The 17906-nt window shown below is 40.7% G+C and overlaps 1 protein-coding gene across 1 annotated transcript in view; it reads left to right on the top strand.

The window, feature by feature from the left end:
• The window catches only part of dpp6b (dipeptidyl-peptidase 6b), a gene marked incomplete at both ends in the record, with an annotated part of 56100 nt that extends 40450 nt beyond the window's left edge, over positions 1-15650 (top strand). The window contains 23 exons of the mRNA XM_079217609.1: positions 1073-1167; positions 1266-1340; positions 1417-1469; positions 1923-2004; positions 5077-5197; positions 8614-8768; positions 9059-9156; positions 9278-9404; positions 10220-10258; positions 10395-10502; positions 10581-10672; positions 10773-10820; positions 10897-11009; positions 11732-11779; positions 11896-11994; positions 12087-12156; positions 13181-13375; positions 13465-13519; positions 13668-13764; positions 13877-13932; positions 14054-14126; positions 14246-14319; positions 15504-15650. Of these exons, the coding sequence (XP_079073735.1) occupies positions 1073-1167; positions 1266-1340; positions 1417-1469; positions 1923-2004; positions 5077-5197; positions 8614-8768; positions 9059-9156; positions 9278-9404; positions 10220-10258; positions 10395-10502; positions 10581-10672; positions 10773-10820; positions 10897-11009; positions 11732-11779; positions 11896-11994; positions 12087-12156; positions 13181-13375; positions 13465-13519; positions 13668-13764; positions 13877-13932; positions 14054-14126; positions 14246-14319; positions 15504-15650 (2120 nt within the window). The remainder of the gene's footprint in view (positions 1-1072; positions 1168-1265; positions 1341-1416; positions 1470-1922; positions 2005-5076; positions 5198-8613; positions 8769-9058; positions 9157-9277; positions 9405-10219; positions 10259-10394; positions 10503-10580; positions 10673-10772; positions 10821-10896; positions 11010-11731; positions 11780-11895; positions 11995-12086; positions 12157-13180; positions 13376-13464; positions 13520-13667; positions 13765-13876; positions 13933-14053; positions 14127-14245; positions 14320-15503) is intronic.
• Positions 15651-17906: the final 2256 nt, after the last annotated feature.

Genomic DNA, 17906 nt, shown 5'->3' with positions numbered 1-17906 from the left:
CTAAAGTAACCGGAGAAAGCAATTCTGGCATTTAATTAATGGGATCTTCTATTAAAGAGGAGACTTTTCTAGAGAACAGCATTGACAAGGACAACGGCATTAGAACCGTCTACGGAGGAAGACACGCTGTGCCGAATGCGAGCCGGGCCACCTTTTTTAAAGACTTATTAACTTCAATATGTTTCGACCTGGACCCCATTTGTCTCATGTTTTTGTTTCTTAGTGACTAATGTAGAATCATAACGTAGTCCATATACTTTTGTTGCATGGAGTAGTGTGCAGGTGTTACTTTTCCAGACCAGATCAAGCGGAAGGTAAAGAACCCTTTCTCTGTAAGGTCCTTTCCATAAAGTTGTCAGACAGGTAAAATTACAATCTGAGCCTGTCAGTGGCAATAACAAGCACTTTTAGTAGACGTATGATGGTGACGGATTGCTTCAAGTGGTGACATTAAAGCTCGTTTGGGCTGCTGGCTGCAGCGTTATCGTTCAATACTGGACCAATTTCGAAAATTGTTGTTGCAATTAGACATAAAAAAACATGGGAAAATGAGACATGGGTTGAAAAATATTGAATTTACCTTTTACGATAGACTTTCCAGTTAGCAAATTAGCCAGCACTAAACAGAACAGCAGGAATTTAGCAGTAATTTTTTGCAATATTTGGGTTTTTCCGTGAAAATGCTCTAAAGAATCAACTATACGCAGCAGTATAACTTCCAAGGACAAAGATGCAAATGCATTTTCACCCAGTATGAGAAAGAATATCAAAGGCACATCAGGCCTTCCTTTAAATGTCAGAAAGATAATAGCGATATGAAAAACATCAATAAGGATATACAAGTAATAATTAAATTATGAATCAATACCCTAAATGAATAGAAAGTAAATTAAAGGTATAACATGGTTAGCTAGTGAAGGTTTAATTGCAATTTGGCTTACTCAAGATTATTGATGAAGGTAAAGGAGGAGGACAATACACTATGTAGTAATCCGGATGGAGAAACTAGATGTCACTACAGTTTCGCCCACACGTCCCTCTCTGATGGTTGACTATTATTTCCCATTTCCAGACAATGAGCTGCTGTATCGTACAAGAGAAGGGGATGTTGTCACGCTTAATGTTGACACAAAGGAGAGAACTGTTATCGTTCTGAACCAGTTGTTTGTGAGTATCGTCTTACTCCATCTTACTTTTCTTAGTGAGGATACTCGCTGCTGTAGCTGGTGTGTCACTTACTGCGAGTGTGTTTTTGACCCATGCAGGACAGATCCAGAGCCACCAGGTACCAAGTGTCTCCAGGCATGCAACATGTGTTGTTCGCCTTTGAGGTGAAACCGGTGAGTGTTACCTCGCACCATCTAATTTTTCCCAGAAGTGTTCCTGCTTTAACTGTGGTGCTGTTTGTCTCTGAAGGTCTACCAACACTCCTTTGTGGCCAAGTACATTATATACAGCCTTGTGACACAGTAAGACCAACCTCTGTCACGTCTTCTTTGCATTGTCTGTCTCATTTCTGCCCTTTTTCAGTGACTGCACAATAATATGCCCCCACGCTGACCTGGTGCAGGCAGTCCACTGACGTCAGTCCCATGTACTCTCTTTTGTTGCCTTTGTGGGAATGCATGCAGCCTGGCCTGTTTGTAGCCTTTCATCCATCTATGTCTGCTTATTATCCATCTATGTCTGCTTATTCCCCCACTGTTCTGTATTTGTAGTGAGCCGAACAAAGTCGGCTTGTGCGGGGGAAAAAAAAAGGATGTGGAAGATTGATGAAGCCTACAGTGAGGGAACAAAGCCCCAAAAACACATAACTTCCTTGTTCTGACTGTGCATTTATATTCGGATACAGGCTACATTGTGCATGGAGTGTGCATAGAGAAAAAAATCTGTATTGGTATTTTAATTATTTGCCTCCACAGGGAGACTTGGCCTCTGAAGCCCCCTGAAGTGCATGAAGCTGTCCTGCAGTTTGCTGGATGGGGACCTCGAGGCGAGCAGCTGGTAAGGAGGCCATACCCTCGAGATTACACTGGGAATACTGGCACACTGGTGGAGCGCTGTCGGATTCAGACTGGCATTGCATAGGATGCACAGTGGTGGCTCGTGGTTTGCCAGGGCAGGACACACCAACGTTGTGGCGATAACAGGTTTATGGGCACGATAAGGACTTCTCTCCTTGCTTTGACCTCCATCAACGGCACCGTGAAGCCACACAATTTTTACTTTCACAACTCTGTGTGCATGTGCTACATTTGGGGACAGATTTTTTTCAAATGCACCAGTTGATAGGAAACAGTTTGTACAATTGGGCCAGTAAAATTAGTGGCTTCCTTTAGGTTTCATTGCAGTTCTTTTTAGCATTTCCTTTCATTCAATTTCTTCCCTGTTGGTACGATGTCTCTATGCAACGAGGACTAAGCTTTGAAAAGTAGCGTAATCTTACAAATAGTTGGAAGTCTGCCAAAATATTTGCCCAGAGTCCTTGGATTCAACACATCTATATCCAAAAAGTGACCTCTTTATGTTTATGTTCAATCTTTCATCCCTGACTGCACTCATAAGCTGCACATGAACATTTGTTAGAATAGTTAAAGCTAGTATGCATCCAACAGTAGTAGAAGAGTGGTACTCTTTTTTTTTTTTTTTTTTTAACGCTGGCTTAAAATTACTGTGCCCTGCTTGTTCAGGAAATGATTAAGCCTTTTTTTTATTTTATAAAACTATATATTGGTGAGCCATTTTTAAAGATGTACATCCTCAGTAGACACTATTGGGCTTGGTGCCAAAGAACAGTAACAGATAAAGTAAAGAGAAACAACTACAACATGGTTGGTTTGGGTCTTTTCATGCAATTATGTTGGCAATTAAAAGAATATGAAATCCTGTTTTAATGAGCTTAAAAGTGCCATTGACCCAAGCACCTGCAAACCTTTTGTTTTATTCTCTCGCCTACTGCATTACTCTTGTCTATGTTTTTCTTGTTGACTCTAAATTAGTGCCTGTTTGGATTGAGGTGCTTCGACAACAGACTGTGCCGTGTTTCATCAGCTATTACTTCAAAGGTTTCTCTTCCTCCATAATTGCTCTTATCGCATCGTTTACTTAAATTACAGATAAATTGCTGGGAAAAATATTAACATTTCAAGTGTGCAATGAGACTTTCCCTGTCAAGGGAAAAAAGCACATTACTTTGCATATGGTAATAGCATACCTGATTGCTGTTACTTCATTTCATCTAATGAAGAGCCGAAGTCATGCAAGAAAAATTAGATGAGCTCTCGTCTTTTGAGTTCGTCTAACCTGGTGATGTAGGACATGTATCCTTTTCCTCTCTCTCGCGCGCACTCTCTCTCTAAATTGAATGATTTTCTACGTTTTTCAGAATTGGAGCAATTTATAATCAAGTGCTTCGTCAGCACATAAAGGCATGTTTGTGGCCGTATGTGTGCAGTGAAGCATCAGATGTAGAGTGAGAGGAGCGGGGAGATGAATCCTGCGACGCTCCCCTCATTAAGCAGCATGCAGTTACTCTACCGTGACAGAGCAAACACACACACACACACACACACACACACACACACACACACACACACACACACACACACACACACACACTTGAAGAAGAGGTCATATTGACACAAAAGAGCAGGGATAAGAAGGAAGGGATGGATTTCAGGGGAAATAAATTGGGCAATACTTCACAACTAAAAACACACGCACATACATGAACACACACTCATACACAAAAGAAACCCCCTGCCATGTGAGCTCAACAGGTAGCTTTGATGTTGCTACTTTCATCTCTTCACCCCTTTGAAATGACTCTTTTTTTTGTTTTACCCTTTTGTTTATTCTGTATTTTCTTTCTCATCTAAATCCCTTGAAAATGAATACATCATAAGTCAAGACATTGCCACCTGCTTTTCAGAGGCCAATCCCGGTCAATTACAACTAAACGCTGTAACGAGTTCTCTGCTGACGAGTCCCCTTGAATCTAGAGACTTTAGGTATCTCTTTTAATCATTTGGTGTTCCTATTGCAGAGTCGAATCAAAGTTTTGAGGTTACGTTTGGCTTTGGCCAAGACTAAATTCATAATATTGGGAATGCTGTGAATTATTTTTCTGTTTGACAGCCTGATTTCCGTTATGTTCCGTGGTGGTTTCGCAACATTCACCAACCTACCATCTTCATTTGCGCTACACAGCCAAGCATTGATCTGTTTTCCTCTGATGTTGATCCCACAACGTAAAACTTAGATTTTCTTCACAGCAGCCATAGATCAGAGCGAAAGGAGCCTTGTTTTTCTCTTTCTCGATTCTTGTGCTGGCAATTTGAGGCTTATATTTGACTGAAGAGGTTTCAGCTGACGGCACGTTAGTCGTGCCAACGCGGCCTGTGCTTCAGATACCAATCAATCCCACATTCATCTCCATCACACTGGCACCAGGTGAAGCAGCGAAAACCCTGGAGTGGATTGACTGAAGGTTTTAAGTGGCCCACACTCAGATGCCGGCCGTGTGTCTTAATTCCTTCAGGAATCGTTGGTGCTTAAACCAGCAGGCTGACCCGCAGTTTAGCTCAGCCGTCGGCCACCTCAGGAGACAGCATAAAGTCTCAATATACACGCGAGGGATATATGTGTGTATGCCTGTGGGGCCTCAGCCGGCGCCTTCATTAGCAACAGACAGGGTGTCATACTGCTTTGGAGAGGAATCCAGCTGAAACTGTAATTAGGCATCTGCTAATACAGTGCTTAAGCCAGGTGTTGTCCGAGACTGTGTTAGCTTGTAGGTGTCACTGAGTGCGTGTTTCTATCTGGGTTGAGATAAAGTCATGTTGTGATAAAAAAAAAAAGGAAAAAGCCACAGGTGGGTTCAGCCTCAAGTCACGTACTGTAGATGGAAAGATGTGAGATGCAGAGGCTGAGGGGGAAAAATAGCCACATCTTTGCACCACAGGGAATTGTGATACAGGTCTAATCTGAGCGTTACAGCAAAACGGTTCCAGGTCTGCGTCCAGTGACACAGAGACTAATGGCGGTTCTTCCTTCTGCCTACTTTTCTCTCTCCAGATCTTCATATTTGAAAACAACATCTTCTACAGATCAACAGTGGATAACCGAGCAATCCGCCTGGTTTCCACTGGGAAAGAGGGAGTCGTCTTCAACGGTCTTGCTGACTGGCTGTATGAGGGTAAGACGTCCACAAACGCGGCAACACGACACACAACCACGGATTTCCATGTTACAAATTGCAGACTTTATCCAAAGTTCAAAGACGGAGTGGGAATTTCTGTCATTTTCTAGAATTGACAGCACAGATTGAAGTCTAAAATGATATTACACGGCCAAACATTTGTGGACACATAAGCATCACTCTTGCATGTGATCATTGCACACATCCTTTTTAAAAACCATAACCTGCTCATGTATCAGTCTTTCCCTGAAGATCTTGGAGCCTGACATGGGTTTGCTAACAAGCGCATGAGTGAGGTTGGACGCTGATGTTGGGTGATGAGGCCTGGCTTGCAGTTGCCGTTCAGGTTTATTGTCATATAGCTCTAATGCTCTGCAGGCGTTGAGCACAGACCGTGTGCTGTTTGGCTGGTGCCCACCATAGAAGGAATACAATGTGTTGGCAAACAGTTGATTATTTACACATCCAGCAGACGCAACATTAGCATTCATTCGGATTGCAAGTCTAATATTCACTCTGTTTTGGTTCAGTTTTGGGTTTCCTGAGGGAGTTGTCTGTCTCTTCAGCTGCTAAATGCTCCACTATGTTCCCCAGCTAGTCGCTCACTTTTTTTGTTTGTTTAGCGTTTGATCTGATTCATGCAGTACAGAGTAATTTGTGGGTTTGTCACAAGGAGCAATCTCCTTTTATATCCAGGTAGCCCTGTGATCATAGTTGGAATACAGATATTGATTACAGACTCTTTTAATTGGATCGACGGTGTCTTGATCAAACCTTGTGCACAAATCAAATTCAACCAACCTATGGGTGTGTTTGTGTTTTTCCATTTGAAGGTGCACAGCTGGCTATGTTTCAGTGCGCCTCCCTCTCTAGGCTGTCTATAGCTTGTCTTTGTTTTCAGGCTGTTTTTTATTAATTAATGACTGCAGCGCTGCTTTCTCACTCACAGATGTTGAAAAGCCAGCATACATATAATTGAATATGAGGCATTTTCTGATTACTGCGTATGTGAGGCAGACATTGCAATTACATATCACTTGAATATGCTACAGATTTTTAGACTAATTTTCCCGCTGTGCACTCATTTACAAAAAAGTTGAGGTTTCTACTTGAGTAAGTGAAGACTTCTGTTTCTGGCATCGTTACAATTCTTGATTTTAGATGTATTCAGTGGGTGGTTTAAATAATGATTTAATTGTAATTTTATGATGTATTTTGCAAAATGCCTGTGTTTATGAGAGAAATTATGTTACAGTGCATTGAGCTTTAGGGTCGCCTTAAAGCATTTTTTTTTCCTTCAATAATGGGATTATTTCTTTGTCGTAGACACAGAACATAACACGAAGGAAGTAATCCATTTTCAAGGCTAAAGATTTGTCTGCTATGTTTTCCTCTGTTTCATGGAGTTATCGGCGGATAACAGAACAGTCTCACAAAAGCAGTAATATGTTTGCTTTCGACTGCTTACAGTGTGGACAGTGTGTGCTGTATTGGTCACGTGACATATGTTTGCCAAAAGTTGTCTATATGTGGGTCAAGGTGAGGCCTCCTCAACGAAGTTCTCATTTATTGACTTCAGAACCTTTAAGCTCTTAAACATTCCCTTTAAATGTCCACTTTTTTAACTTTTACACCTGTATACAAGTGCCATACATAAATGTGTAATCTGCTTGTTAAACAGTTCATTGAAGTTACAGTTCATCATGCAGATATTGTTGAAATACTTCATATGGCTTCACCATTACATCAAATGGTTAGTCGATGGACAGACAGGTATATTAAATGATTCACATTTCTGACACAAACAAATCCTAATTTGAAATACCGTCCTGTGGGTTTCTGTTGCTTTCCGTCTGTGCATGAGCTCTTTCCCCACGGAGGTTGTGTGTTTGCCTCTGACAGCAGTTATCGTCATGCGCAGAAGACTGTCACACACCACCTCAAAGCCGATCCACAGCTCCCAACACTGGCTGGCAGTGTGTGAGGGAAAGAAACACCTGTTTCAGTTCCCTAATAAAGGATTATCTTATCTTAAATAATGGATGAGATAAACAATATGTTGTATTCCTGCCGGGTTAGAGAGGAGACTGTGTTTGCTAATATGCTGTGGACACAGGCCTTGAAATTCCTGCTGCACTGCAACAAACTAGTCGACCTTAGAGTGAGAACTCAATCAAATGTTGAGAATTCCCCACTGAATAGTATCCTGTTCTCAGTTTGATCTTGTTACCACATAATTTGCCCAGTGCATTGACAGAGTGGAGAAAATAATGTTTTAAAGCATGATGACATCAATGATAACATAATTAGAAAATACCTCATCAAGGTTGAGTTGAATAATTGTGTTGCCAAGAAAAGTCTATTATTTTGATCTCCACATGTAGGTACAGTAGAGCGTTTCCTGTACGTGTTTTTACTAGAGCTCTTCTGCCCCCTGCTGGATGAAAAACACATTAGGAATCTACTGAAAACAAGATAACTGGATTCATAGAGGCTCAAGTACAAAGCCTTTCAAAGTAATCTGATTTCTCCTGTGAGAAGGCAGACATGCATCCTTTCTTTGTCTTGGTTTCTTCCTGAATGTCAGCTCCCTCAGATACAGTGTGTCAATCGATCAAAGCCTAGTTTTAACTCAAAGGGAATATTTGAGGCCCACTGCCAACAGCAGAAGCTTCAAATGGAACGAGGCAAAGCAACCTATAGTTATATAGCATTTTCCACACACTTAATTCACTCAAAACTTGATAAACTTTGCTGCAAAATGAAGAAGAAAATACAAATCCTTGACTATTATAATATATAATATTTACAGTGATTTTAAAATTAATTGGACAACCAGCATCAGCTCTGTTGACCAATAGCGTGTGCACTTACGAGGTCTGGTCGAATAAAGGTAAAGAATAGACGTGAATATTATTAAATATGTATAAATATTTATACAAATGTAAAAAGCACCAATGACCAACAATACAACTAAGATTAATAACATCAACATGGTGTATCTACCGCAATGCCACGCTTCTGGATTCTGTCAAAATATAGCATGAGTAATTTGGCACCATAAATCACACATGCTGTAAATATTAAACTAGTGTCTGTTCAAATGGTGACATATTGGAAATATCTTTATCATTGTCAGATCATAATAAGTACATAAACAGCAGGGAAACTGCCGATCGAGCAATGGAAAACTTTTTTACGTGAGGAACGTCGTAGAGTTGCAGCCAAATACTTTGCAAATACTCAGGAGGCAAACGTAACATCTTTTAAAAGACATGTTTACATGGATTCTTTTAGAATGACTGTGGGATAGTTCCCAAAGTCAGTTGGTCTCTAGAAACCGACGCCTTCAAAACTTGTATTCTGGCCTACAGTTTAATGCTTCAAGCTGTGTGTTTGTTCTTTTTTTACAGAGGAGATCCTGCAGACACACATCGCCCACTGGTGGTCTCCAGACGGGCTGCGTCTGGCCTACATGACCATCAATGACACGCTGGTGCCAAGTATGGAAGTTCCCTTCTTCACAGGAATGCCGTACCCTGCCACCTTGGAGTATCACTACCCAAAGGCAAGTCTGCAGACACAATCTCACACCTATTCTTAGGCTGAGCAAATTTAAAATGTGCCACTGTCTGCTGCACAGTCAAAACAATGATCTATCTGTCTATTAAATCTTTCGTTCAGCGGACAGAATATTTTCATCCAGATGTTTAGAGGCGTCTTTTGACAACGTCTCCAGGACGATGCCAAGCGTGTTTTAAATTAGTTTGACTTGTTTAACTCTGAAGACTACAGAAAGCCAATTCCTCGCTGCCTTCAACTGAAATCCAGTGTGACCTTTCCTCTCGGCCCTTGCAGGCTGGGGAAGAAAACCCTGTAGTGCACCTGTCGGTGGTGAGCCTCAACGGTCCCCTGCACACCGTGGTGATGAAGAAACCTGATGACCCCCGAATCGGGTGAGTGACAGCTCAACGGTGCCTTAATGTGTATGAAGTAACAATCACCAAAGAGTATTCTCTTGAGGTAGCCCAGCCAGCGACGGCGGTGGTGATGCAATCTCACTTTCTGGTTTTCCAGGAGGGAATATTATATCACGATGGTGAAATGGGCCACCAGCACAAAACTGGCTGTCAACTGGCTGAACAGAGGCCAGAACAACTCTATCTTGACACTGTGTGAGGCGACAACGGGAGTCTGCATTAAGGTGAGTTTTTCGGCAAATGTTCCTTGACGAAGTGTGAGATCTTCTCTGTGTTTATTTTGTGTAAAGGATATATCTGGTGATGTTTTTCTCAATTGTCAACAAATCCACGAAAAGACCAGAAAACCAACAATGATTTTATCATTAAAAACACACCAATGAGCCACTGCAGTGGCCGACATGATCCCTCATTATGATCTAGATGGGCACTATAGTTTATTTTAAGTCTGCTGCTGCAAATACTGCTTCGCTCACCTAATCAGCAGAAAATAGTCCCAAGCAAATGCACTATTTAGTTCAGTTTGGGAAAACTTTTCAAAAAACTTTTCTTTTTTAAATTAGGGTATATTTTCATGACTATTTAAAAACGGAATTGTTACATCTTTCAGTAAATACTCCTATTCAGAGTATATAAATAGTCTGCTTCATAACCTACTTTAAAGGGGTTTTTTTGGGGGGGGTTTGATTGAACAAAGTGTTAAATCAGGAGATTTAGAGGCAGTTTTTGTTTCGACAGGACACAGTGAGAGTGGAATCACTCTTCTCATCTAACTTTTTGCAAAACAGTTAATTTCACAAAATGTAAATCTTAAAGATGTCCTCTGTACTGGAAGAAATGGGCTGAGTGGCACAGGCAAGCTAAGGATGTCGGAAAGTACGAATGGACCAACTGACACACTGTTGTTTTGGGTCTTTTTTTTATATAATTTCTTGGCAAACAAATAATTATAAAGAATATCCCCAGACCTATCTTTCACTTTTATGTATTTTTTTTTCAGATTTAGAATTTTATTTAAAATCATACTTGTTTTTTTCAGAAACACGAGGATGAGAGTGAGAGCTGGTTGCACAGACAGGTGCGTGAAGAAAAAAAAGCAGCTTCCCTGCTGTTCCTTTGAAGTTATTACTTGGTGTGTCTGAGCTTGAACAGGTAAATAAGCACTGCAGGCGTGTTTTGGGACATTTCTAGATGTTTTGGTCTTTCCTCTGCAGAATGAAGCGCCGCTCTTTTCCCATGACGGACACAAGTTCTTCTTCACCAGAGCAATCCCTCAAGGTGGGAGAGGAAAGTTTTTCCACATCTCTATGTCCACCTCTATGGTAAGAAATGGCAGAATTACCCTGGTATATGATTGATGGTTTGGTGCAGCGTGTTTATGGGCCTTTACTTTCCTCTAGCCTAACACTAGCACAGACATCCTTCAGTCCTTGACTTCTGGAGACTGGGACGTCACCAGGATCTTGGCCTACAATCATGAAAGGAACCTCATGTAAGACATGTTGATGCTTTTATTTCTATTTCTTTTACATCCTGTGCTGCAAAATCGTGGTTATTCTGTAGTTTGATGGTCATGTTTGGATGTTTTCCAGATACTTTCTGAGCACAGAGGACGACCCCAAGCGACGACACTTGTACAGGTAGGATTTTCCTCCAAGTTCAAAATGCTTCTGTGTTTTCTGTACACAATGATACTCACTCCGTGCCGTCCCACAGTGCCGACACAATCCCTCCGTTCAACCGCTGCTGCCTGTCTTGTGAGTTCAAGTGCGGCTATGTGGACGTTTCATTCAGCCACAACATGCAGTACTTCCTGCTCAACTGTAAAGGTGAGTGTCTTTGACCTCGAGTCTTGGTAACAGTGGACTGAGAGCATTTTACATCCCGGCACTCCTGAGAATGAGAGTCTTCTGGGGCAGCCGGAAAGCCGCGTTCGGATGGAAGCGTAACCGAATTAGAGCTCCATGTCAGGTTGAGAGCTTATATCGAACTGGACATTAGCAGATAACCTCAAACCACTGCTGGCTCCCTCGGATTAGCCACAGAAATAATGTATTGTGTTCTGCCGAGAGCCATATGAGCACTACTGAGCTACTCACAGAGAGCGGTTTGTCTCTCTGCTTTGACTATTTCTCGCATTAAAGTGCATTGTGTGGTTGTTTACTAGATATTCCTTGTGTCCTGTCTTGTCCTTTGTGGCGTCACCGCAGGGGCAAAACATCATCATGGTTTCTATGGAGGCTGATTTGTTTAGAAAAGTGCCTTTGGCATTCATCATTAATTGGATCTTTGGGGAGCAGCTCCATTGTGAAATAATAAGCTACTTCCTCATGGGACAGAAGTAGATTATTAACTGCAGAACTGGCTGAGAGGCCTGTTGTTGGCGGAAGTCTGTTTAAGATGAGACAGGAAGATGTGAAAAGGATCGTGTTTCAGAGGCTCGATTACTTGTACGGAGGAGGCATTTGAGCCTTTTGTTAGTGCCTTGTTACATTGAATAAACTATTATTGCATTCCTGTTAACTGATTTTCCCTGAATTGTTCTGTGTAGGTCCAGATATACCAAGTGTGGCTATCTACAGCACCGAGGACAAACTGAGTGAGTGTTGACCTCCCTTCTTTACTGTGTTCAACAAACTGCACGGAATGATACAAATAGGTTTTCAGTGATGGAGAGATTTTAACAAAGCACCTGTTTGATCTGCTCAACTGCAGAGGTGTTTGACGTGGAGACAAACGAAAGAGTAAACAGCATGTGCAACAATCTGCAGATGCCCAGAGTGGAGTATGAGACCACCACCATAGAAGACTACAGTATGTGTTTGGGTTAAATAATCAACGACACAGTTACCTGTGTGTACGTCACAGGCAGCCATTGTGTATTAACCTTGTCCTCCCTGTCATAGCTCTGACCATGCAGATTCTGAAGCCAGCTGGGTTCGTAGAAACAGCCCATTACCCCTTACTGCTGCTAGTGTAAGTATGCAATTATTTAAAGAAAACATCTTTATGAAATAGTGCACAGACTATTGTCAACACTTGAATAAAGCAACTAGCAATTACTTTCATTTGCGTTTGAAAAACTACAGCAATTTTGTATTGCACATTTGGGGGACTCGCGGATGTGGTATTAAAGACAGAATTAAAACGTTTGGAAATTCTGACTTCCCTCGTATGGGTCAGGATTAAACATCCTAGTTTTCTATAATGCAACTCAATAGAGTTAAAAAACCTTGAAAAATAGCCACCATTTTTGTTATTCCTCAGGGCTCGAGGTGAATTTGTGAAAGATATTCACTATTTAGATTTATTTTTTTGAAAAAACATTTTTTTGAAAAGGCAGAAAAACAACAGCCAAGATTTCAGAAAGAGATTTAAAGAAAGAGCCAACATGTGTGCAGCTAAAACAGAAAATGTTTTGAATTTCTAAAATAGTTGCCAATTAATTTTCTGTCACTCAACTAACACCACAATGCAATGCTATAATTTTAGTGCCTTAGCCCGTTCCTGTTTGTAACAGGCCAAATGCCAGGCATGTGGTGTTGCTGCTCATTCAGACAGCGTCGTACTTCCTGTTCAACATCTGTCTTGTGTATGCGGAATCGAACGACAGAGAGCGGGCTGTACCAGACATGATTTTGGTGCTATAAGAGACCGGGCTCTTGTCGTTTCTCAGTACACCCTCAATTCCATCCCTCGTCTTCTTACAGTGGGCGCTTAGTAGCGCCCACCGTACATTTTAAGAGTTCACTCTTCACATTGGACTTCATTGAACTTCAAACAATTTGTATTAACTAGTTTAATGAGGTGGTGTTGTATTGGACTGCATTACATTGACTCTTATTTCCTCGTAGCTGCAGTGTAAAATATCCCTTTGTTCTTATTCTTAATCCTGAAATAAAATATGTGCCTTCTACTTCACAAGATCCCCATTTACTATTAGTCTCTGAGAAATGTGTCAGTCCTCAAAATGACGAACACGGCTGTGGTGTTCCTACAGAGACGGCACGCCTGGCGGGCAGATGGTGTCGGAGCAATTCCGGGTAGACTGGGCCACGGTTCTGGTCAGCAGCTTCAGCACCATCGTCGTTCGTTGCGATGGCCACGGCAGTGGCTTCCAGGGCACCAACCTCCTGCACAAAGTGAGGAGGCAACTGGGAAGACTAGAGGAGGAGGACCAGCTGGCGGCACTCAGGTCAGACTTCTGCTTTAAGCGTAATCATGACGAGGTGGTGTTTCAGTCGCAAGAAACTGGAAGTTTTACCAGCTTTCTTTCATTTTTAGGGTCATATCCAAAGAGTCTTATGTTGATCAGAGTCGAATGGGAGTTTATGGAAAGGTAAGGAGAACATGTGCTCCATAATGAGCATGAATTTAGATGAATTGTAATGTTGTTGATACAGCAACTGCCTCACATGGAGATTATTATTATGAAGTAGAACTAATTAGACTGTGTGTGTTTCTGTGTCTCCTCTACCTTTGTTCAGGCCTATGGAGGATATTTAGCCACGATGCTTCTGAGTTCGTTTAACCAACTTAAATGTGGAACAGCAGTCTCCCCCATCACAGATTTTGAGCTATATGGTATACCTTTCCACATATTTTACTTCTATGGATGTGTGAAAATGAAATGCTCATGCGACGATGTCTGAAGGCGCCCAACCTTTCTAACTTTTTCCCTATTTCCAAACGGTAGCATCTGCATTTTCAGAGCGATACCTCGGCTCAAAGACAGATTCACGAGTATATACGGTAACGTTTCAATGTTTCAATCTCTCGGTCCAAATCCCGCACTAAGATGTTTCGCTAAAGTGTACAGATGCGGAGTCCAGGGTCATTATATGAGGTGGATTTCTCTCTTTCTTTCCTTCAGATGGCAAATTTAGCACACAGAGCTGGTCAGCTTCTGCAGAAGCAGTACTTGATAATTCACCCAACTGCTGACGGTAACAGACATGTTTTCTGTGTTATGCTTCTCAGTACTGCAGGGAGTGAAATATTAACTATTTCACTGTGGTTGCGCCCTAATGTGTTGTCTCCAATTTTATATTCCCCACTACCACAGAAAAGGTTCACTTCCAGCACACAGCCAAATTCATCAACCATTTAATCAGCGAGAAGGCCAATTACTCTCTACAGGTGAGTTTCTAGAATAAACGCTTGATGCATCATGATTTGATTTGACCCTGTTTGTGCCTCAACATGATATTTCATGTTTGTACAGAACAAAGACTCTAGATTTAGGTTTGGTAAGCAGAAAAAATATCATGTGTAGTTTGCAAAACAGCCAGGGTTTATGCTAGACTTTTTTTTATGGCTGTTAATATTACAGAACAACTACCTGACATATATCGCCTACATTTTATCAATAAAACACAAAAAACACAAACACATGTGTTTTACTAAAAGAAACCAGCAGAAGGAATTATTCACAAGACATTCAAAATCATTGATTAATTATTTTATATTTATTTTTTAAACCTTGTATTTCACACAGTTGCAGATAAAGATTACGTTACATATTATGAGTTTATAAAATATATTAGATTACTTGTATCCGTAACACAAATAATTCACAACCTGTTTATATCTAGCAAAATATTGTTGCATATTATATTATATAGATATTATTATATTATTGATGGCATTTAGTTTTTCCTAAAATAAAAATGTCATTATGGATTTATCTGCTGATTACTTTCTCTAACTATAAAATATCAGTGTTCAAGGTGAAATCTTCAAGTATTTTGTCCAACTAACAATCCAAAAACCCCAAATAAAATGTATAAAATAAAGAAATGTATAAAATTATGAATCAATTTAGCGACAGCCCTTAAAGCGTATTTAGAGAAGAACTCTTAAAGCCTTTTTATGAGGTATTACATTATGTAGTTTGAATGTAATCATTGTGTATTTCATTTATGGAATTCTGCCAGATTTAAGCGCACTAGCTGCTATCACAAAGGTACTTTGTACGTACTTTACTGTGCTTTTATTTACTTTTTCTGAATAATGTACTATGTCTCTTTCATGATTTATTTCAACCTGCTACTTTTTTGACTCAAAAAACTATGGCTTTTTCATGCCATTTTTCAACATAATTGACTGGCTTTTTCTGACATAATATACGATGACTCTTCATGCGTTATTTCAACATGCTTTTTCATATCACATTATACTATGACTAACCCTTTTGGTGACATTTTGCCATGCCATTCTATAACTGTCAGTTGCCTGAGCACCCGCATGCAGACCAGGTAGGCAGAAAGTGCATTGAATGATTCAATGGAAGAATATCTTACAAACTGGGTACCTGTTGACAGATCTACCCAGATGAGGGACACTTCCTGCACGGTGATGGGACACAGCAACACCTCAGCCAATCCCTGGTCAACTTCTTCGAGCTGTGTTTCCGGGTGCCGGAGATTCTGACGGAGGACCAGAAAGAAGAAGACGAGGACAACAGTTAAGCTCGGCCCTCTGAGCGGGCCCCCGGCTGGCCAGTGAGGCGCAATATGCAACAGATCTTTCTTACCCAACCAACCCACACCACGTGCTGTCAATCACATTTTAGCTGCTCTTTGAAGCGCAGCACCTGCATGTGCTCAAGGGGACATGTAGCCATCCTCCTCCTCACCTCGTACTGGCTGCTCATGAGAAAGACTAAATACATTTCAGACGTGACCGGACTCTCTCTCTCTGCTATTGGAATATATGAACTAGTACTCCCTCTAGTGGACAAATAGAGGATCAACATAACGCCCATTGATCTAAGCCTATCCATTCCAAACCAGGCACATTAATTGGGCACTTTGCAGCACAAAATACCTTCTTTTAAGATTTAACTTTCTCAAAAGGCCCCCAATTTCTGATTACCTTGCCAACCAATCTACTGATTGTTCTGTTCATGCGTATGATGACTGCTACTTTCTCAGAGTTTCTCTGTTCAGTGTTGTGTCTTTGGGTGAATGTCTGGCTGCATCAGTCCGTATATAGTTGCTTTACAAAACAAGGGCACACTGTTTAACTTGCCTTGTCCTACAAAAAACGTCTATCCTGAAATGGAATGGGATCATATTTTCCCTCGTGATATTTTCAAATTGAATTCCTGTTCTTTTAGTCACTGTGCCTTACTGTGGGTGAAATGTACATGTTGGGGTCCGACATGAACATTGAGAAATGAGTGAATACGGATAGGCCTTGTCTGAACTGTGGACTCAAACCAGATGATGATTTCAGTTTCCTCAAGTGATAGCCAGTTACTTGAGAGGTATAAGTCAAAATCCCAAGTTATGGCACATTTTATCTCAAAACATGGAAAGAACTGAATACAAAATATTTTTTTGTCAGCTTGAAATATGGGGTTTTTCTTGACAAAAAGTATTTAGTTCGCAAATAGTTCTTGATATTTAACTTCCAAAACGAGTTAACTATGCTGAATTTCCATAATTTTATCGATGACTTTGACTTGTGTGTTAAATGGATGGATTCTCTCCCCATGTCACCTCTGTTAGTATTGTTAGTGGTTTCTAGTCAGCTGATGTACAAAGTGTATAAATCTTATATTGTTTAAATCTTTATGTTGTATGTGCAACTTGTATATAAAGCATTTTGAAATGTATCTTTGTTTGGCTGTATTCTTTTACAATCTTTACAACATTCTGATGGCATACAATACAATTACTTTTTTGACATAATATATCTTTTTCATGACGTGCGATACAACTACAGACTTTATACGACTTACTTTAGAATGACCTGTAAGATTTACTATGTCACTATTTTATGGTATTTTTAATGGCATACAATATTGTGACTTCGATCCATTTGCTTATGCCATGCTATGGCCGGCTGTAGCTCAGGGGGATGCGTGGTCGTTCCGCAACCACAAGATCCCCATTCCCCCCCATAGCTCACATGTCAAAGTGTCCCTGAGCAAGACACTGAACCCTCAACTGCTCCCCAGGCGCCTCACAGGGCCGCCCACCGCTCCCCATCCAGGGATGGGTCAAATGCAGAGAAGAATTTCCCCAAGGGGATTAATAAAAGTGCATGTTTCTTTTTTTCTGTTTCTATAAGTCACTTTTTCATGACATTATACGACAACTCTTATCTAATTCATGATTTTTTTCATGGCATGCTATACTATTATTTTTTCATGAGACACAAATTTACTTTATGGTCATAATTTCCTATGATTTTCATGGCATACTATATACTCCGACATTTATATTACATGCTCATGACATGAAATACTATACTGTAGTTTTATGACAAAGTACGCTATGAATCGTTCATAACAAATTAGAAATGAAATATCCAGGCTGCCGAATAACCATCAGATTAAAGTGCCTAACTGTTTTACAACATTGTATCTAAGTAGATTTAATGTGGCTTTTTGTTTTACACTGACCAACAGAAAGGGACCTTTAATGTCAAGAAAAAACTAATTTCAAGATAAAAGCTACTTTGAATCTTTCTATACATATACGGATGTGATGCTGTTCTAAAATGTGGAGAACAAACAAACATACACAACCATTTGCCATTGACAAAATTTATTTCCAGTGTTTCAGGAGTCTGTGCACACCCCTCTAACAATCAGATGATCACAGCATTGGTACAACGGTCCAGCTCAACGAAGTGCTTCCTCACGCAGGACCTCTGTCCTCAGAAGTACCAAACTGCCCACAACACCCACACCGGCCTCATGAGCATCATCGTCT

This window comes from Taurulus bubalis, assembly GCF_910589615.1.
Source record: "Taurulus bubalis genome assembly, chromosome: 1".
Taxonomy (NCBI): domain Eukaryota; kingdom Metazoa; phylum Chordata; class Actinopteri; order Perciformes; family Cottidae; genus Taurulus; species Taurulus bubalis.
The sequence above is the reverse complement of the archived record's forward strand: the minus strand, read 5'-3'. Positions and strand labels throughout refer to the sequence as shown.